This window comes from Macrobrachium nipponense, chromosome 1 (genome assembly GCF_015104395.2).
Source record: "Macrobrachium nipponense isolate FS-2020 chromosome 1, ASM1510439v2, whole genome shotgun sequence".
Taxonomy (NCBI): Eukaryota; Metazoa; Arthropoda; class Malacostraca; order Decapoda; family Palaemonidae; genus Macrobrachium; species Macrobrachium nipponense.
The window spans coordinates 143608552-143631246 of record NC_087200.1 but is presented as its reverse complement, the minus strand read 5'-3'; the positions used below and the strand labels follow the sequence as shown (position 1 = coordinate 143631246).

The window sequence follows — 22695 nt, the reverse complement described above, 5'->3', positions numbered from 1 at the left end:
TAAAGGAAGGTTACTTAATTAGTCTATAATGATACGTAAATAGTAATCAACTGTTCTGGTAGTCCTCAAGATGTGGCAAAATCACTCCAGGTCATACAATAAAACTTCAGAATGTAGTGTCACCAGAGGATTCCCAAGAGTTTTTACCTTCAAGAACCAGCATTTTTTTATGAAAATAACTCCAGGTTGTACATAAAACTACAGAAAACAACATATAGTGTAACCAAAGGATTACAAGTAAGGTTTTTATAACTTTTTATTAGTTTAAGACATATTTCCAAACGTCGTTCTGGCTTACGACGATTTTCGGGTTACGACGCGTCTCAAGAACGGAACCCCCGTCGTAACCCGGGGACTGCCTGTGCTTGCATTAAAAATTTTGGTAAGAATCTAAGATTGTTTACACTTTTTTTTTTTTCAACCATCGAACAACTGACGGTTGTTATTTATGCTATAACAACAAGCGAATAAGTTACTGGTATTCTTCTAAATTCGGACTGGATGTATTTCCTTTTCTGGAGCGTAGATTTTACAAACATTCGCTGAGCTAAAACAAAACAAAAATAAGCACCAAGGAGCGGATTTTATCAGAGAAAGGTCGTGATCACATTCTATTAAAGGGATTTTGACGTAGGAAAAATCTATTTTCTGGGGTCAGCCTCCTGTGTCGCTTTGGTGAAATAGGTTCCTTTAGCACTATTTCTAAGGTAAAATATTGCTATAATACCAGAGAAAAGCTAAATTGGAAATGCCAGATTATTCTGGCTCGCTCACCTTTATTATAAGGTGTTGGTATGGTTTCTGGGGCGAGTGAAACCACTACCACAGGTCCTTTTCCATTTAGCCTCTCCCTACATCAAAAAACCTCAACTAGAGAGGAGCCGACCTAAGGCACACTACCCGCTACCGTAACGGCTAGCGCCTCTGACGTCATTCCTTTGATAGCATGTCTACGCTGCACACGCGTTTTCTAGCTGTGTTGTGTATTCGCTCTGGAACCTTAATTTTCAACACCTGGAACGTCAAGCTGCTTCTGCATCCAAGTTAAGTACTGCTATTATAGTTAGTACTATTTAGGGGCTGCCCTTGGTACGTTTAACAGAATTATTTAGGTTTTTATGAGTCGGCGGCCGCCCACGCGGCACCGACCCCTTGCCCCACCACAGCGGCTCGCTCCTTTGGTTTGTTTCCTCGTTTCGTGTCTCACGTGGTCTCCCATACCGAGTGAGCTCGATTATTTCTTAGCAGTACGTCGTTATATCTATGATGCATTTATTGACGTTTTAGCTCCTACACGGGTGATTTTATCGAGCACGGTGTCTCACTTCGTAGCCTATCGGAGCCCTACCGATCCAGTTTTTCATGCATGCATGTTCCTTGTTGGTTAGGTTACCTTGTTAGGCTCTTTTATATAGACGCTAGTCCTACTTTTAGTCCTAGCCTACCCTGACCGTCTGTCCCGCGTTTATTCGTCACGACACTAGGCTAGCTGCTCGGAGGTACCAGGTCTTGACCACCCTTCCCGGTTGGTTCAGCCTAGTTCCTCCAGGACGTCTCGCTTTCTCTCTACCTCATTTTCTTTCTATTTTCCCCCGGGTAAATTAAACTTTTTATTTTATTCCCTATCTGTGAGTCGGCTCCAGTTGGCCTATAGGCCTTCCTTTCGCATGGTCTTCTTCACACGAGTGTGTTCACACCCAGCCGTGAGAAGTCCAGACGATCACGTAGTAGCCACCACGCTACCGCACTCCTCTCCCTCCCTCCACACTCCCACCTAAGTGGGGATGTGTCTCGCTCACGTTGTCGCGACAGCCGATCCGAGTACCCCTTCGGGGGATGGAGGGAGGTCCCCACGGGGACTCTCGGTGTGCGGGTGGCTCTATCCTGCCGCTCTCACCCCAGAGTAGGGGGAGAAGCTCTGTTCGCCTAGCCTCGGCCGGCCACCAGGCTCGGGTGAGCTTGGCTTTCCTCGCTCTCTGGGTCCATGGTAATCCCCTGCCTTTAGTCACCCCCTCCACCCTACCCGCTCCGGCGGACCCAGGATTCCGGCATAGCCGGACCCTTGAGGATGTTGACTGCCTGGAGGCTCTGGCCTCATATGGGGTTACATTATTGCATGTATTCTACTTGTATAATGCTGCTTGTATAATTTCTGTCTTAGTTTAAGTTACGGAGCCACCATGCTCCTCCGGGGAGCTACTCCCTCCTTTTAGTTTAAGTTTTAAACGGCGGAGTTACCAAGCTCCGCCACCTTACCGATCTCTCCCATCTCGACACCCGGTACCTACTTGAACTACTCCTTCTCGGTGTTGTGGCAATAGTAGCTACCCCGAATTCAGTAGTTTTCTGTTCTCCGGTGTCACCGAAACACTGTTAACTACTTACTACTAGCTCTACCGGATTCTTCGGCATGGTACATCCCTGTGGCATCCACCTCCAAAGATGCGAGACCAAAAGTATTCAAGGAGATGGCAGAGCTCCCCTCCTTTGACCAGGAGGCATTCGCCTCCAACATGATACAACAGATGGGCAACATGGCCGGAAACTTGGTAAACACCAACTTTCAAGAAATACTCAAAAGGCTGGTCACACAGGCGACCATAGTTGCAGGTCTCCAGCAAGGCGTAGCGTCGGGGCTTCAACAAGCTGGTCAAGCAGCCCAAGGCCTGCTGATGCTGGATCTCCACCTCTCCCTGCCCTTCCACCAAGGTAACCATGAAGGGTGGCTTCATACGCACCTTTCGTGAACGGAATGCTTACGATTGAGGGCTGCGGGACTCGGAAGGATTGAGACTTTGAGTTCCACCCGCCAGGGTTGCAAGCCCTTCATAGGCTATGTCTGCTCACGGAATCTGCCTTGATAAAGGGAGGATAAGGTCCTTAAAGAGACGGTTATCCTCTCTCGGAACCAGGCACAACAAGCTTGGATCCGTAACCTGGAGGAATGGCAGTGTGTAAACACTAAGGTTACGGCTTTCAGAAGTCCCTTCACAATTTTCACTGTGGACGAGGAGACTCCCATCCTGTTCACATCTAAGGTGGCAGAACTCACTCTGCAAGCGGCAATAAGAGATGAGCCTATGCCACAGCTCCGGAAGACGGAACCGACATCTCTCCTACTCCCTGGGACAGATGACCTTTGGGTAGACCTCCCAGCCACCTTCTCGGTTGGGAAGCTCAAACCTGACTGTGCCATCTCTCTGTTTAGTGAGAGATTACCCAGGCTGTCTGATGGGCTCATCCAGACAGAATTCAATGCTAGAACCTGGCTTGCGAAATCCCTCAACGTACTAGTCATGACAGAAGTAGCGGCTCTTATATATGCACAGGAGCTGTTGTTCAAGATCATAGCTAAGGGACAATTGTCAAGTATGCAATGTGACTTATATGATTTTGTTGTGGCTAGGAGGAATTGCTGGAAGCATGTTCTAGCCGAATCCACAATCCGGCAGGAGCCCAACAAACTCCTGGCCTCTTCAACATGGGGACCGGACCTTTTTCCAGCCTCAGCAGTGAACGAGGTACAACATGAGGCTGCTAGATTTAATCAAAGTCTAAGAGTTCAGTGGGGATTGGTCTCCAAAAGGAAATCGGAGTCTTCCACATCGAACCCCAAAGCCAAGAAGAAGCCTAGGAAGTTCCAGCCCTTCCAGGCCCCGCAACAACAGACTTTGGTCCAGGCAGTACCGGTTCCCCAACTTTTAATCTCTAAAAGTCAACTGCAACAGCAGTTCGTGCTGTTGACACAGCCCCAACAGCCGCAGGCGTAAACCTCTTTTGCTGTCTCCCCGGCCTTCAACCCGACGTTTGAAAGCCAAGCCTTTCAGGCTTTCAATAGGTTCGGCAGAGGTAGCAGAGCTAGGGGCGCCTTTCGTCAACAAGGTTGCGGAAGGGCTACCAGCAGAGGCAGAGGTTCACGAGGAGGGCGAGGAGGTCGCCCCTCAGCAACCCAATGAGAACCTCCAGGTAGGAGGGAGGCTGTACCTCTTTCGTCAACGTTGGAGGTTCAGCAATTGGGCCCAAAGTATTGTGTCCAAAGGTCTGGGTTGGAGTTGGATCCAAGGTCCCACCCCCACCCAACACCTTTTATCAAGAACCAAACAAGCGGAATTGATAGAGTATTCCCGCGATCTCCTTCAAAAAGGTGTAGTGTCAAGAGTCAGACATTTAAAATTTCAAGGTCGCTTGTTCAGCGTGCCAAAGAAAGACTCAGACAAACGAAGAATAATCTTAGACTTGTCCCATCTAAACTTATTCATTCATTGCGACAAGTTCAGAATGCTGACCATTTCGCAGGTGCGGACCTTACTTCCCCATGGGGCCATCACCACCTCTATAGATCTTACAGATGCCTACTATCATGTCCCGATAGCAAGACACTTCCGCCCGTTCCTAGGCTTCAAGTTAGGGAACCAAGCCTACTCCTTCAAGGTAATGCCATTCGGGCTCAACATAGCCCCCAGGATATTTACAAAGTTGGCGGAAACGGTAGTCCAGGAACTAAGATCTCAGGGAATCATGGTAGTAGTCTATCTGGACGATTGGCTTGTGTGGGCCACAAGCATCAAAGCTTGCCGCAAAGCAACCGCCACGGTCATCAGCTTTCTGGAATACCTAGGATTCCAGATAAACAGGACAAAGTCCCGGCCAACCCCAGCGTCCCGTTTCCAGTGGCTGGGAATTCAATGGGATTTGGATTCGCATACTCTATCAATCCCGCTGTTGAAAAAGAGAGAAATAGCCAAGGCAACCAGACAATTTCTCAAGTGCAAACAGACGTCCCGGAGAAACCAAGAAAGGATCTTAGGTTCTCTCCAATACGCTTCAGTGACGGACATCCTGTTGAAAACCAAACTAAAAGATATAAATCGAGTTTGGCATTCGAAAGCAAACAAAAGATCCCGGGACAAACTAGCTCAGATTCCGGCGATCTTACAGAAGCGTCTCCATCCCTGGACGGAAGTCAAGAACTTGTCAAAGACAATTCCACTACAGTTCCCTCCGCCGGCCTTAGTGATCCACACAGATGCATCACTAACAGGTTGGGGCGGGTAAAAAAGTACAAAAAGGTACAAGGAACATGGTCCCTTCCATTCCGCCAGCTTCATATCAATGTGCTAGAAGCTATGGCAGTGAAAACTACTCACTCAATGTTGCTAGGTACCTAGTTCAAAAACTATGGACATAATCTCTCTGGCAATACAAGTCCGTATGGAGAATATGGTTAGATTATATCCAGAGTGAGTGTCCAATTGAGATTTCTATAGAAACACTAATGAATTTTCTTATACACCTCTTTGAAGACAAACATCTTGCAGTTACAACAATTATAACATACAAGGCTGCATTAACAGAACCCTTGCTTTATGGATTTGGGATTGATTTCAATATAGAAGTTGTCACTTCCCTTCTGTGGTCTTTTTCTTTACAGAGACCCGCTCCCAAAAGACTACCAATTACTTGACCCCTGAATAAGGTTAAGTATGTATATCTTGGTTTAACCAGGCCACTGAGCTGATTAACAGCTCTCCTAGAGCTGGCCCGAAGGAATAGACATTTTTACGTAGCTAGGAACCAATTGGTCACCTAGCAACGGGGCCTACAGCTTATTGTGGTGTCCGAACCACATTATATCAAGAAATGAATTTATATCACCAGAAATAAATTCCTCTGATTCCACGTTGGCCAAGCAGAGAATCGAACTTCGGACCACCGGATTAGTAGCCGAGCGCGAAATCCACTTGTACAACGAGGAACTTCCTGAATAAGGTATTCAAAACTTTTATGTGCTCCTCAATTCAACAGAACTAATGTAACGACCACATGCATGCTTTCAAAAAGCAACACCTTCCTGGTAGCATTAGTATCAGGAGCACGTATTAGTGAGTTTAGGCTCTCTTAGACGGGGAAGATATATCACACAAAACTGCTGACAACCAGTTATTGTTATCCCCTGGGCCATCGTTCCTGGCCAAGAATGAGAATCCTTTAAAGAGGAAATCTCCTATTCTTATAAGAAAACAAAGTTTAGCAGACAAAACATATGCCTAGTTCAAGCACTTAAGGATTACCTAGAGGTCACGGAAAAAGTTTAGAAGGTCCAATTTTCATACACCCTAGCACAAACAAACCACCCTCTCTACAAGGGCTAAGAATAATTTTAGTCCCTCATTAAAAAGGCTAACCCACATTCCTTTCCTAGATCACATGATACTAGGAAAGTAAGTACATCATTGGCCTTTTTCAGAAATGTATCATTTGAAGAAGTTTCTGAATGTACTAGGTGGTCATCAAAGTCAGTATTCTTAAAACACTACTGACATGAGCTGGAACAAATTCGAACCCACTGTGTATCAGTAGGTGGTATGGTTAGTCCTGACCCCATAGGCGCCACGACAGAAAACCAGGGGTCTCCCTAACTGGTGGGTATGTTGACTATCGCTGGGGAAGGTGTGTAAAGGTCGCAACCATACCCAGCATACTTAGATAAGTCACCATAGTACTTTATGCTAAAAGTATATCCTATGTGTTTTCGTTATCTTTTTTACAGAAACTATATATAGTGGCTTGACACTGGACCTGAAATTGATTTAATCTTAAACTTTCAGATATTTGGGATGAAAAATTTGCGGAGTTTAAGTTTTTTGTCACCTGTCAATTTCTTTGTAATGTCCTTTGAGGGACGAAACAGCGACTATACTGTCAAAAAAACAGGTTTTGACATAAGAAAAACCTACTTTTGGTATTCGCTGTTGAGTCCTCAAAAAAACCCCCCCCCACTTCTGATGAAAAACCATGGGATTTGGTAAAGGTACATCCTGCATTGACCAGCAGAGTAATGATTTTTGGTCTTTTGGCCGGCCCAAACATAAAACAAGATGGCTGATGTGCATGCGCAATAGTCACTTCTACAGGTTTTGATGTAGGAAACTGGGTAAAGCTTTTGCTAAAGACGAGATGAAAAGGCTTCTTGTCTTTTGAGTCCATTATACTCTATCACTTGTCATAGTGTTTATCATTATGCATAATACCCAGCTAAAAGATATTTTTTTAATATTAGTCTGATCACCTTGGGGTCATTGTCACACACCAGGGAGGGTCCCTGGTGTGAGGGTAACTCCTTTGAGGACTCAAAAGCGACTACCAAAAATAGGTTTTTCCTATGTCAAAATCTGTTTTTTCATCTGAATATTCATACGTACTATATTTCTAAGCACAGGTTTGGTGGTTATATTTAAAATATGTAACTATACTGCATATGCCTTACTTGAGAAAATCTTAGTTATTGCTACTTACCTGGAGATTTCTTATAAAATCTTTTTCGTTTGCTGGACGATCCCAAGATTCATAGTGGATTTCAACAGTAGCAGTAAATAAGGGACCAAAGTTATGCACACATGAAATCCAATGGCCTAAATTATCATCAACACGGAACGGAAACTACAGCAATCTCTTCATCTGTAAACACCAGTAATCTGAAATATAATTTGCCTCCATAAGAACTAATTATGACAAAAAGAACACTTTCTAGAAAGTTTTTTTTTTATACAATTAAGAGTTTTTATGACTTCCTTCAGGAGTGTCAGCTCTTTCCATAACCCCTTGAAACGCCTATTGGGACATATCATATGTTGAATAAAAATTGTCTGTTGGGTGCTAATCAGACGTATAGTACGTCAACTACAAAAAGTTTTTTTGTTTAAATATTTGCGGAGAAATTTTTATAGGCCTATTTTGTTGCAAAAAATTTTTAAATCACGGGCCTTGAGGGATGCGGGAGTTCACGGATCAAGTTGTTTGTTTTTGTTTTACAAAGTGTTACCAGGCGCGCATGAGCGAATTTCTTTCTTCTCGCACTAAAAAGCACCAGCAATGCATCTCAGAATTTTTTTTTTTTATTTTGTCATAATTTTTGCACCGTTTGTTTTATATTAGCTGCTACATAGAGTTTATATATGAAAATGTGCGCAATTTCATGTAGAATACAAAAAAAAAATAACTCATGGTTGTAGCTTTTAACAGTTTTGAAATATTTCATATAAATCAAGATAAGTGCCAAAGTTTCAACCTTCGGTCAGCTTTGATTCAACCGAAATGGGCGAAAAACGCAATTGTAAGCTAAAACTCTTACATTCTAGTAATATTTAATCATTTACCTTCATTTTGAAACAAATTGGAAGTCTCTAGCACAATATTTCGATTTTAGTGAATTTTTTAAAAACACTTTTCTGGGCTCAGCCGTGTCGCTCCGTGAAATGTGTCCTCTTTAGCACTATTTCTAGTAAAATATGCTATAATACCAGAGAACTGCTAACTTGGACATGTCAGAAGTCTCTGACTCGCTCACTAAATAAAAGGTGTCGGTATAAAACTGGGGTGTGCGAGTGTTAAAACACTACCACAGCAACCCCTCCAATTAGCCTTTTTCCTCATCAAAAAGACCCTAAATACGGGGAGCCGACCCATAGGTCACACCTAGCTACCCTGTTGAAGGAGTCTGTGACATCATTCTTATCGATAGCCTCCCAGCGTTTGAACGCTTGATTTAAGCTTATGTTTCCGTTTTTTATTGATTTCGTTATTCGTTATCGTTATGGATCGTCAATCTGCCACTTCACCAAGTTAAGTACTGGTTTGCCCTTTTTCAATATTTAGGGAGTGATGACCTTTCGTTTGGCCTTTATTTAGGGTTTTGTTAGGCATCTCTTTTCCGTAGCGAGCGGCGGCGAGTCACCATTACGTCGTTCCCTTGTTTTGTACCAGTTTCGAGTGGGTTTCCTTCCTACTCGTAACTTGTGATATTTCATTATATATATATATACTCGTAACTTGTGATATTTCAGTGTATATTTTTATTATGTCTTGGGTGGCAGTATTTTTGTCGATCTTGTTTTCATTTATGTTTTGTTATTTTCATTAATTCCATGTTTTTCCGGGGTCTGCGTTCGCACACGTTTCCTTTGTTACGTGCTTCGCTGTATATCCACCGTCCCCCCCCCTATTTTATTTTTAATTTTTAAGTTTGGTATATTTCATTCAAGAATTTTCCCCTTTTTTCTTTTCGTCAGCTTGCCGTTTCTTTTCGTTTTGTCAGTAGGCAAGTAGTTTTTTCCATTTTGCGCCCACCATTATTGAGTGGCCTTCATTGCGTTTTATATTTTACGACATTTTATTTTTCATTATCGCCCCCCGTGTTAACGCATGATTTTCTTTTAGCTTAAGAAGTAATTCATTTATTTTGTCTATATATATGTTGGATGTTCGGTCGGCTAGCCTATATAGGCTATGCCTGCGTTTTCCTCGTGATCCTTTATTCACGAAGGATATGCTGGTCACGTGATCGTCTCCCCATCAGCCCTCCCTCCACCCCTCACGTAGGGCCCCCAGTAGTTGGGTGCTACTTCTCGCCTTGTTGTTGCTGATGGGCCTTCCCATCAGCGGAGGTGGGGGTGTACAGGGTCCCCCAGGACCTCATGGTTGGTGGGTGTAACCACTTCTTAGCCGACTGCTTTCCGGGGAGTTGATGGTCGCACTGCGTATTCAGCCTCGGCTTCCGTGGATTTGTTTTTGCGCTCTGCTTCTTTCAGCTCGGGGCCCCCCGGGGGGGGACTTACATCCATCCGCCTAAAACATTCCCTCTCCGCATAAGGCGGATTTAGATTCCGGCTTCTCCGGTAGTCGTTGAGGGTTAGTTTACGGGAGTTACTCTTCCGTAGGCGGAGATATTATATTTGTTATTTTAGTTTTTCATTATTTTTATCATTATTTTATTTTCTTTTGCCACGGAACTTTCGAGTTCATGTGGCCATCCAGGGTTACTCCGTGTACCCCCCACCCCGGGTCATACAGCTCCGGGTGGTTTTATTTCTTACACAGTCCCCGGGACGTAAATATATGAATATATACATATTTTTTTATTTTTCAGTCCCGGAATGCTCCGGCATCATTCGTTCTTTAATCATAATTATCCTAATAATGTTTGTGCAAATTGTTTTCTTATATAGTATTGCACTTAGAGGCCACTCAGTGTCTGGCTGCCGGCTGTAGTGCTGCTCTGCAAGATCGTGCGGCCATGACGTTTGTCGGGGCCACGCCCCTTGCGCAGTGTTGCTTACTGATTCCGTGGTTCTGGCATCACGAAAACTGCTATGCCTTGCTACGACTTGGTACAACAGGCTACCTCTTCGGTAAGCTACCGCACTGCTTGTTCTATGGTATATTGTGATGTAATTATATTACACTACTTGTAACAAAAAAAAAAATAACAAAAAAAAAAAAAATAATAATTTAATTAATAAATAAAAAAGAATAAAATAAAATAAAATAAAATAAAATAAAATGGAATGAAATTAAATAAATGAACAATAAAAATTTCTTTAAACTAAATTGCATTGATTAATGAACAATTATAAGCATAATGTTCAAGGAACTTACAGTATTGACACATTCCTTGCATTACAGGCTGAGCAGTCTATTAGGAGGCTGCACTCTCCGCCCTCAGAACTGGGTTGGAGGGTTTGGACGCAACATAGGGAAGGCTAAGCCGTTATATTCTGTCCCAAGATATGCCGACTTTGATCTTCCCAGCCGGGAAATCTGCCGGATACGTTGACCCAAAAGTAGCGGCACCGATTATCAAATCAATCCAAGACTCAGTTATGGAACAGCAAGAGGCAGAATTGCCGGACCTTGGCTTGGAAGAAGTCTCACTTGAAGTGGTTGAGGATTTGCCCGTAACACTAGATACGGGTACAGGTAACAGTGTTAATGAGGCTAGCTAAGTTGGTCACGGGGTCTTTCCTCAAGTGACTCTGATTCTTCCTCTCCCTCTACTTCCAATTCCTTCATGGGTTTTCACAGGAGGGTTGCCCCCTACCAGGTCGCATTCCTTCTCTGTGATTCCTAAAATAAAGAAAAAACCTTCAGGTAAAACCTTGCTTAAAGGCAGATCAGAGATAAAGCCAAGACCTGGGCAGGCACCACAGGTTCATACACATATTAAACCCAGAATGAAGTCTTTCTCTAAACCTTCAAACCCAAGGTCTCATGAAGGGAATTCTTCCTATTGCCCCACAAGTCCCATTCCTTCAACGTCTAGGGATCGGATACCTCATAAGGTACCGCAGGAGGGGCAGGAGGATTCTCCTTTAGTTGCCCAAGACCAGTTCAATGCGAATATTCTACATCAGGTCAGTAGCCTTGGTAGCTTAGTCAGCTCAGTTGCAGCAAGGTTTGAAGAGGTGTTTAAGAGGTTAGGTGCACAGGACTCCCTGATTGCAGGTCTCAGACAGGAGTCGGCAGTTCCGGCACCTTCTAGTAGCTTGGTGCAAGCTCAGAGCATGCCTGACGGGTCCACGCTCCCTCCGTTCCACCCTGGTACTCCTTGGAGGGTGGCGAACTTCGCTCCGTTTGTCAACGGGATGTTAACTATAGAAGGTTGTGGCACATGTAGACTCGAGTTCTTCCCCGAAGGGTTACAGCCTCCATTTATAGGTTATGTTAGGCTTACAGAGGCAGCTCTAGTTAGAGAGGATAAGGTCCCCAAGGAGACTGTTATCCTTTCTCGAGATCAGGCTCAGCAAACATGGATACGGAGCCTAGAAGAGTGGAACTGCTCAAATACTAGAGTAACAGCATTTAAAAGCCCTTTCACAATGTTTACAACTGATGACGAGACAGCGGCTCGGGAGTACGCTCAGGAGCCGCTGCTTAAGGTCATTGCGAAGTCGTTACTTTTGGGCATGCAATGTGACTTGTACGACTTTGCGGTGGCTAGGAGAAATTGCAGGAAGCATGTTCTATCTGAGGCTACGATCAGGCACGAACCCAACAAGCTTCTGGCTTCCTCAATCTGGGGTGCAGATCTCTTCCCAGCTTCGGCAGTAAACGAGGTTCAGAGCGAGGCATCACGTCTTAATCAAAGCATCAGATTGCAATGGGGAATTCCTTTCAAAAGGAAATCAGAGTCTTCTCCCTCCAGTTTTAGGGCTAGGAAAAGGCAAAGGAAATTCCAACCTTTCCAAGTTCCGCAACAGTATCCTGTGCTACAAGCTGTTCCAGTTCAACAAGTTCCCCAGCCTTCGACTTCTAAGGCTCAGCCTCATCAACAGCATCAATTTGTCTTCCTTTCGCCATCGACTAACCAACAGGTTCCCATCAGTATTCAGTGTCGCCCGCTTTTAACCCGGTCTATGAGAGTCGGGCATTTCACCCCTTTACCAGGGTTGCTAGGGGTGGCAGGGCTAGAGGAGCCGAGCCTAAGGGCGAGCTAGAGGTGTCGAGGTCAGGAAGAGGATCCCGGCCCTCATCATCTCAATGAAGTTTCTCAGGTAGGAGGCAGGCTGTACCTCTTTCGTCATCGTTTGGGGTTCAGCAGTTGGGCGAAAAGCATAGTATCCAGAGGCCTAGGCTGGAGTTGGATCAAAGGTCCTCCTCCACCCATCACCTTCTATCAGGAACCAACGCAAGAGTTGATGGATTACTCCAGGGACCTTCTCCAGAAGGGAGCAGTCTCCAGGACCAAAAACTTGAAATTTCAGGGTCGTCTATTCAGCGTCCCAAAGAAAGGGACCGACAAAAGAAGGGTGATCTTAGACTTGTCCCGTTTAAACTTGTACATTCGTTGCGACAAGTTCAAAAATGCTGACCATCTCTCAGGGTGCGGACCTTACTTCCCCGTGGGGCCGTCACCACCTCTATAGATCTTACAGACGCCTATTATCATGTCCCGATCGCTCGGCCACTTCCAGACCATTCCTCGGCTTCAAACTAGGGAAAGAAGCCTAACTCCTTCAAGGTAATGCCCTTCGGGCTAAATATAGCACCAAGGGTTTTCACTGGCGGAGGCAGTGGTGCAGGAGCTAAGGTCTCAGGGTGTGGGGGGTATATTGGTGGTGGCGTACCTAAACGACTGGCTAATCTGGGAGATGGACCAAGACAAGTGTATGAAAGCCACGGACAAGGTCATGTCTTTCCTGGAATATACAGGTAGTGCTCGAGTTTACGATAATCCGTTTTACGATAATCCGATGTTACGATGGGGTTAGCAAAAAAAAAAAAAAAAAATTGAAAATGCGTATTTTTAAATTTCGCGCACAGCGAGCGCTGGCAACAGCGTACTACGCTATACGATATGTTGGCCCGAGAGCGAGAGGCTGGCGTAGGTACAGCGGCAATGAGTTCGACCTCACTTGCGCTCGTTTTGAACCAAGTAACATTAGGTCAGTGTTCGTTTGTGATTTTTGAGAGTTTTTTTCAAGTACCGAAAATTAAAACAAAAAAACTAAAAACGGTCTGCCAAACAACCAAATAGGTGTCCTGCTGGTAGTGCAAAAAGAAGAGGCAATCCATCACTTTGGAGCAGAAACTGAAAATAATTAAACCAGCGTGAAGCGGGAAAGGCAAGTCATGGTTATCGCACGTGATGAACGTTTACTCGCAATCGACGGTATCCACCATCCTCAAGGACAGGAAAACGTGTAATGGATGCGGTAAAGGCATCTGCTTCAGTTCATTCAACGGTTATATCAAAGAAGAGGATAGGACCTTTGGAAGAAATGGAGCAGTTACTGGGTTCACGTGGATGGAGGATAAATACAAAAGCGTATGCCGCTCACCTCTAACCATTCAGACAAAGGCGCGCATGCTTTTTTGAAGAACTGAAGAAGAATTATGATGATAACCACAACAAAAGTTTTGCAGCAAGTGCTGGATGGTTTCGTCGTTTCAAGAACCGCCATAATTTTCACAGTGTGAAAATTAGCGGTGAAGCAGTAAGCGCTGATGCCGACGGAGCCACTAAATTTAGGATGTTTAACATGAGATCGTCGTTAATGAAGGCTACTTGCCAGAGCAAATCTTTAATGTTGACGAAACCGGACTTTATTGGAAACGTATGCCACAACGTCCCTACATCCACAAAGAGAACAACGGCGATGCCCGGGTTTAAGGCATACAAGGATCGATTGACTCTCTGCTTGGGAAATGTGGCTGGGTATAACTTAAGCCCTTTTATGATTTATCACTCAGAAAATCCAAGGGCTTTAAAAACCATCGACAAGCATACACTTCCTGCATTACCGTCATAATAAAAAAGCTTGGATGACTGCAATATTGTTTGAGGATGGTTTGTTCATTGCTTCATTCTGGAAGTGAAAGATCATTGTAGGAAAAATAACATCCTTCAAAAAAAAAAAAAATTCTTCTGATTCTCGACAATGCTCCTGGCCACCCTCAGCACATCGGAGATAATTAACGAGAATGTAAAGTTGTGTTTCTGACCAAACACAACTTCTCTCATACAACCCATGGATCAGGGTGCTGTGGCTACGTTTAAGGCGTATTATCTTCGGAACACGTTTTGCGCAGGCTGTCAGGCTACGGATAACGAGGAGAAAGATCTCAGAACTTTCTGGAAAGAATTTAGTGTTCTTAACTCCATTATGAACATTGGAAGGGCGTGGAAGGAGATAAAGAAGGAGTGTATGAATGGGGTCTGGAAAATCTGCTGAAAGTGTATGTGAACTCGTTTAAAGGTTTCGATCAGAATGAAGAAGTGGAAATTAATAAAAAGATCTTGATACTTGGGAAAGTTTAGATTTAGAAATTGACGAGGAAGATATCCAAGAACTTATAGATGTGCAAGATGTAGAGCTAACGGCAGAGGATTTAATTGCACTTGCAGAAGAGAAAAAAAAAAGCAGAAGAGAAGAAGAAATAAAAGAGCCAGAGCGAATGTTACGACTAAAAAACTGGCAGAGGCATTTGCTTTATTTGATCAAGGACTGAAACTTTTAAGTGAATGGATGGGGACAGCAAGGAACGGTTTTGCCAAAGTTCAGGAGGGCTCATCAAGACAGTGTTTGCATGTTACCGATTAATTTATGAAGAACGAAAAAAACGCACTGTTGCAACCTACAATGGATTTTTTCTTCAAGAGAACGACTCCAGTGCATTCCGCTTCCCCCAGCCCTACCCCCTCACTTGAGACTCGATCCTGTACGTCTCGGAACAGTTGTTTCCTCGAGACACCTGAACTAACAGAAGAAGAAATTCTATCTGAGGAAGAGCGAATTGATGATCCTGCTGCTTTATCATCCTCCTCCTCTTCCGATCTTTAGTTATAGTAGACATGAACAGCCTGACACCGATCACGTATGCCGACAACGGACCGAATCTTGGTGAGTACCCTTTACGCTACGCTGACCTTGTTCTGATCCTTGTTATTATTAAATTTCTTTTTGTATACTTAAGTTAATCAAATAAGTCAATCTCATTGAAACCCCCACCCGAATTGTAGCTGAATAGTTAATAATTACTATACCATATATGTATAGGTATACTGTGTAGTGTAGGCTAATAAATCCATTCCATATGTGTATATAGCCTAGCCTATATGGTACTGATTAACTTAGTGTAGGCTAGGCTATATCCGAGATACGATTTTCTCAACTTACGATGGGTTTTTTCGGAACCTAACCCCATCGTAAGTAGGAGAATACCTGTATAGGGTTCAAGATCAACAGGACAAAGTCCCGGTTTGGGGGGGGGGGGGGGGGACTCCAGAGTCCAAGTTCCAGTGGCTAGGTCTTTCATTGGGAACCTGGATTCACACACTCTTTCCATTCCAGCAGGGAAGAGGAAGGAGATTGCCAAGGCAACATGACAATTCTTAAAATGCAAAAAGACTTCGAGAAGGAATCAGGAGAGGATCCTAGGCTCGCTCCAGTTTGCCTAGGTCACGGACGTTCTGTTGAAAGCCAAGCTCAAGGACATCAATCAAGTTTGGCGTTCAAAGGCAAATGCCAAGTGTCGGGACAAGTTCGCCTGGATACCTCTGATTCTCAGAAAACGTCTGCGCCCATGGACAAAGGCCGCAAACCTAGCCAAAGAGTTACCATTGCAGTTCCCTCCCCGTCCCTTGTGGTGCATACGACGCATCACTGACAGGTTGGGGAGGTTATTCCACAGCACGAGAAGGTTCAAGGAACTTGGTCTCCTCAGTTCCAAAAGCTTCACATCAACATTCTGGAAGCTATGGCAGTGTTTCTGACTTTAAAAAAGCTTCGTCCTCCAAAGAAGAGTCATATCAGTTGGTTCTTGACAGTGTGGTAGTGGTTACACTGTATAAACAGGGGTGGTTCAAAGTCAAGCCATGTGAACCACTTGATGGTAGCAATTTTTTCTCTAGCAGCCAAGAAGACACCTGGCATCTGTCGGCTACCCTCATCTGGCGGGAGTCCACAATGTAGTGGCAGACGCACTGTCTCGATCATTCCTCTTGGAGTCAGAATGTTCACTGGACCAAGAATCCTTCAAGAGGGTTTGCAAACGAGTACCAGGTCTGGAAGTAGATCTGTTTGCTACAGAGGCAAACTACAAGCTGCCTTGTTACATAGCCCCAAACCTGGACCCTCTGGCATTCGCTACGGACGCCCTGAGTATAGATTGGAACCACTGGACGAAGATTTATTTATTCCCTCCAGTGAACCTTCTCCTGAAGGTGCTGCACAAGTTGAGATCCTTCGCAGGTCAGGTGGCTCTCATAGCTCCTCACTGGCCCAAGAGCAATTGGTTTCCCCTTCTCCTGGAACTAGGTCTTCGTCCTCACCCTCTCCCAGACTTGAGGCTGTCGCAACAAGTTCAAAACGAGGACTGTGTTCGATTCCTCAGGTCTTCACAAAACCCTAACTTTATGGATTTCATGAAGTTTGCAGGTAAGAGAGTAGGGGACATTGATCCACAGAACATTTTGTTCTTTGAGTCAGATAAGAGAGAATCTATGCTTCGCCAGTATGATTCAGCAGTTAAGAAATTGTCTTCATTCCTCAGGGAATCAAATATCAAAGTAATGACAATGAACGTGGCTATAACCTTCTTCAGGTCTCTGTTTGAACAAGGCTTGGCAGCTGCAACAATAACAACCACGAAGTCGCCTCTGAAAAAGATTTTTCTTCTCAGGTTTGGTATCAATTTAACCGAGTCTTATTTCACCTCTATCCCAAGAGCATGTGCACGCCTGCGGCCCATTCACAGACCGTCGTCAGTGTCATGGTTTCTTAACGATGTTCTCAGGTTAGCCTCGGAAACAGACAACTTCAAATGTGATTACCAAACCATTTTGCGTAAGTCACTGTTTTTATTGAGTCTGGCTTCAGGTGCCAGGATATCGGAGCTGTCATCTTTATCTAGAGATGAAGCGCATATTGAGTTCCTTTCCTCGGGGGACGTGTTGCTTTCGCCAAATAAAGAATTTCTGGCTAAGAATGAAGACCCTTGATGAGGTGGGTCTCCATGGAAGATTGTTCCGCTTCCACAGGATCCATCTTTATGTCCTGTTAAAACTCTTAAGGACTATTTTATCTAAGGGGACTCTCCCTATTCCTAGGGCCCCCCCCTTTTCATTAGAAAAGATGGTGGTACACTATCCCTAAAGGGCATTAGGCAGCAGATTTTGTATTTTATCAAGAAAGCCAGCCCAGGGTCATTTCCCAGGGTGCATGACATTCGGGCTATAGCAACTTCTGTAAATTTCTTCAAATATATGAACTTCGATGATCTGAAGAAGTATACTGGTTGGAAGTCACCCTTGGTTTTCAAAAAGCATTACCTTAAGTCTTTGGAGGATCTTAAATATCATGCAATAGCTGTAGGGAGACCAGTGTCTCCTGCTACTACATCAATATAGCACCGTCCTTGTGTCATATGAATCTTTTCCATTATGCCAGCCTCATTAATAACATTTTTTAACCTACCTCAGCAAATGTTTTAATTGTTAGGATTGGTGTATAGTGTTACGGTTATACAAATTATTAGTAATTATTTTATTATGTGCGTGTTTTGTTGCCACATGTTATTGCTATATGGTATATTTTGTAAATAATAAATTGTATTTTTCCAATTCTAGACTATTTTTTGATTTCTTTAACCCTTCTGAGTTCAAGTTAATATTGTTGTTTCATTTCATTTCAGAGGGGTGTAGCTTGGTGTTTCTCTGGTACAATTTCACGGAGCGACACGGCTGAGCCCAGAAAAGGGATTTTGACGTAGGAAAAATCTATTTCTGGGCGAGGAAGCCGTGTCGCCCAGTGAAATCCCCCCCCTTTCCCCCCCCCCCCCACCCCCCCCTTGCTGTGCACCAAGCATCAATGCTATCGATAAGTATGACGTCACAGACTCCTTCAACAGGGTAGCTAGGTGTGATTGCTGTGGTAGTGTTTAACACTCGCCCCAGTTTTATACCAACACCTTTTATTTAGGTGAGCGAGTCAGAGACTTCTGACATGTCCAATTTAGCAGTTCTCTGGTATTATAGCCATATTTTACTAGAAATAGTGCTAAAGAGGACACATTTCACTGGGCGACACGGCTTCCTCGCCCAGAAATAGATTTTTCCTACGTCAAAATCCCTTTTTCCTTCCCTCCGCTCGCAGTAACTCGGCCGAAAATCTCAGAAATTCTTTCGTTAATTTGTTGTAATGTTTGCACCATTTTATATTAGCCATTACATAAAGTTTTATATATGAAAATGTGCGCAATTTCATGTAGAATACAACAATAAATAACTCATGGTTGTAGCTTTTATCAGTTTTGAAATATTTTCATATAAATCACGATAAATAGAAAAATTCGAACTTTGGTCAACTTTAACTCGACCTTCGGTCAACTTTAACTCAACCGAAATGGTCAAAACTGCAATTGTAAGCTACAACACTTACAGTCTAGTAATATTCAATCAGTTACCTTTATTTTGCAACAAACGGGAAGTCTCTAGCACAATATTTCAATTTATAGTGAATTTATGAAAAAACATTTTTTATGTCCACGTGTCACGAATTCATGCATCATTTTGTGATAATATTTTCTCATTTTCTCTGTGTTGCTTTGATCATTTTACAATTTGTTATATACCAAAATCATCACAATCTAGTGTACAATACAATGAAAAAAAATTAACTTATTTGCTTCAACCATTTTGCTCACAGCACGATTTTTACACAATTATATATGAAATTTTTTTTTTTTATGCTGTCATATATTCCAATATTTATATATATTTTTTTTTCATTTCTGATGGTTGCATACTAAACTTCAGGCAATGACAAAAAAAGGAGCCGAAAATGAACTCTTAATCTTAAAAACTAAGTGTGCTGTGATTTTTTGAAAAAAACTTTTTCGCTTCGACGCTAACTCCCAAAAGCTGCCGGCATACTATAGACACTGGCAAATAGCGGCTCAGAGTTTAAGGGTTAACAAAGAAGCATCCATCTGGTAATCTGCACATCAAGGTTCCCAATTCCTTCAGTGAGGCTGATAAGATAGCAAATTACTTTGTAAAATTATGAGTTTGTATAAAAAAAACTGTATTGCCTTTAGCACTAAAAACCCCATAACTATGACTGTGAGAAGCTACTTTGGTGGGAGGATATTTGCTGGTACTCAGACTGAGTCTCAGGAACATGAGGCTAGCAAATTGCTGAATGACTGTGCCAGGAAATCAAAGAGTCTTGGAGACTACTGATAAGAAGTATGAACTGGGCTGGTACCCTGTTAGTCAACCTACGGCCCTTAATGCAGAAGGATCATACTGTAAAAATACTGGTCTAAAGCAGATACTCTTTATCTGCACTATGAGAAACCAAAAACACGAGATGAAGGAAGAGTAGTAAGTCTTGAGAACCCCCCTCCCATTTGAGAGGGAGTAATAATGTTGCCTACAACTACACAAGGGCCATTAAGAACAGTACTGAGGATCTATGAGTCAGGTTTTGAAAGCAAAAGTACACATAAGGTATTCAGGGACCTCAATGAAACACAACTGATAATATAGGAAATTTCCACTTCTTTGAAAAGCAAGAGACAGACACAATCCTATTTTATGACCCCTGATATTTAAGCTAGATGTTATGAGTTCAGGTGATATATGTATAGCTAGAAAAAACAGTAATTCAACACACTACTACTTGTTGCAGCCCACCCCGTAGATAAAAAACCCTTCAGTTCCCCATACCTAAAGTTTTGGTCTTGTGAAGATAAATTCTGACCATTCTTGCAGAGCAAAAAATTACAGCCTACTTGTTCCCAAACTGAACAACCAAGAAGAGAATGATAAATAAAGTTGCAGGATGAAGCTGAGAGGGAGTTGGTTGCATCTTTGCCACAAAACCAGAATCACAGGAATGGCCAATATTCCCCTAGTCCTTTGGGTGAGATACCTGGCTACAGAAAGTATGTAATTCACTTACCTAGGTAGCTGAGGCCAGGCCTACCAAGAATAATGTCTTCATGGTTAGATTCCTTAAGTCTCTTCCAGTTGTTCATATACTGGACTGAACAGATTGGCACATACGACAACACTCTTTTCGTACGTTCGGTTTTCGTAGACTTTCTTCTACGAAATTTTGTCTCGGTTATTGTATGTTTCCTTGGTTTTCATACACTCGGAAATGCTCCATCCGGGGCCCAGCATGTGACTGGGCCCTGTATTGAGTGGCCAAAGAAAGCATCCTATCTTTTGTGACCCATTCTGCTTTTGTGTTTGTTGTTTTTGTGCTTTTTTATTCAAGTGCAACTGCTAAATGAGCCATCATGAGGCCAAAGAATGTAAAAAAAAGGTGAGAAACAATAGAATTTAAGAAAGAACTTGCAGCAAAGTGTTGGAGAAAGCTGCACACTGATCTCAGTGAGAAAATGCCTACAAGCGCTGCTGCTAGTGAATTTAAGGCCAGCAGAGGCTGGTTAGAAAAATTCAGAAAACAAATGGGCATACATAATGTGCCTACTTCAGGGATTAAAGTCAAGTTTGAAAAATGGATTGATGTAAAAATTTTGTGAGACTTATCATCACAACAAAGAAGTTGTAATCTGTGTCTCCACTCCAACATGTTTATAATGACAATGCTGTGCTTAACTTTGAGCAAATTTTAAAGAAATGTCAGTAACTCTCAAGCTGGTCCTAGTGCCAGTAAAAACAGAGGAAGTACCCTCAGATAGTGCCAGTAAAAAACAAAGAGAACTTAACCCCAGATAGGTACTTCCTTGCAGAAGGACCTTAAGTCCTTCTGCAAGGAGATTCCCTCCCTTTACAAACAATAACCTCTCCAACCCTCTCCGTCTTCCCTAAGCTAAAAAGTGTTTTCAATAACGGTAAGAGTGATGTTTAATGTTCATTTATTCATTTCATTAGTCCTTTATATTCATTTCCCATAGATTTCTGCATGTAAAACTGTGTTTATTGCCTATGAAATGTAATTTTTTAAATATTTTGAGGGTCTGGAATGCATTAATTGTATTTACTTTAGTATTCCTTATGGGAATTATTGTTTTGGTATTTGTGTTTCGGATTTCGTGGGAAGTTCCGAAATGGATTATATACTATACAGAAACCGTGGTTCCACTGTCTGAGTGTAATAGCTATAACTGCCAACCATCGGTTGTTTTTGTTGGTCTGGTAGTTAGCCAAATATGTTTGGTGATTCGGTCAACCACAGTCGTGGGCAGTTTCGCTACATCAACCAGTGTGAAGTTGTGCGAAGATGACTCAGACTCAGTCATAATTAAGACGATAAGAAGTCATAAAGATCTCAGTTTCATAATCATTCAAGTATTCTCTATTCAAAGTTCATTTGAGAAAAGTGCCTTTAGGGGATATGCCTCTTGTGATGTGCTTTGAATGAAAATTATGAAGTACAGACTGTGCTGGAAGCCAGCCTCATATAATTCAGGCTAGGATAGTGATCTTGTTATTTACAATAATGAATCCATCATTCACAATCACAGTAAGTTAATATCATTTATGCACTCAATGGTATAAACAACTCAATGTCATATCTTGAATGTCAATTAAAATGAGTATAATAACCTGGGTGTCGTACTGTAGATCTTTGGCTATGATTTGGTTATTCGTTTCAAGTCACCTTAGGCTATACAATCCCTTGTGATTTGGAATGCTCTACTTATTACAAAGCGAGTGGTAATAAAAGTTTTATTATAAAAAACATTCATACAAACCCATTGATAAAACATACTGAATCACAATCAAGTCATAAGGGAAGATAATGACAAAAAAGAACATCCCCTCTCCTAATATCCAGCACTGGAGCAATAGCTAAACCATCCTGAACCAAAAATCGCTTCAATAAAATAACGGGTCAGCAAGGGAAGTTACATATGCCAAAACAGCACACTCACCAAGCCCATGAGGCAACAAGACTGATATTCCACAAAGCACATGTTGCCAAGCATGCCCTATTCATGACAGTTGAATGTTAAGAGGAAAATGAAACTGGCTGACAAGTATCCCTCTAAGTTGGTAAAACATGAACTACTGTGACAATTGGTTCCAATGAATTTATAGATAAGATCACATAAATATAACTTTGCAAAGGCACTTTGAAAATGCCAAGTACCTGCTCTAAGGATGGCAGAGAGCTTCAGATTGAACTCAAAAGTTATGGAAGATGAAAGACTTGTCATGATCTTATGCTACAAGAGGTCCTTATGTGAAACATGTACATATCATCTATTCAGGATAATTTGTATTTTTTTTACATGTGCAACCTGATGTCTTTTGTATGGATATACCTTCAGCAAAAGCTAGTTTAGTCATTAGTTTGGTAACAAGGTAGCTAATTAAAGGTCAGCAAGGGAGATGGGGAAGCATTGACTAACTTAACTTGACTACTGGTATTTTTCCTT

General features: G+C 42.7%; 1 protein-coding gene across 1 annotated transcript in view; it reads right to left on the bottom strand.

Moving 5' to 3' along the window:
• LOC135218962 (transmembrane protein 62-like) overlaps positions 1-22695 on the bottom strand; it is a 608314-nt gene that overhangs the window by 270043 nt on the left and 315576 nt on the right. Inside the window, 3 exon segments of the mRNA XM_064255400.1 lie at positions 3950-3960; positions 7297-7431; positions 7433-7475. Of these exon segments, the coding sequence (XP_064111470.1) occupies positions 3950-3960; positions 7297-7431; positions 7433-7475 (189 nt within the window).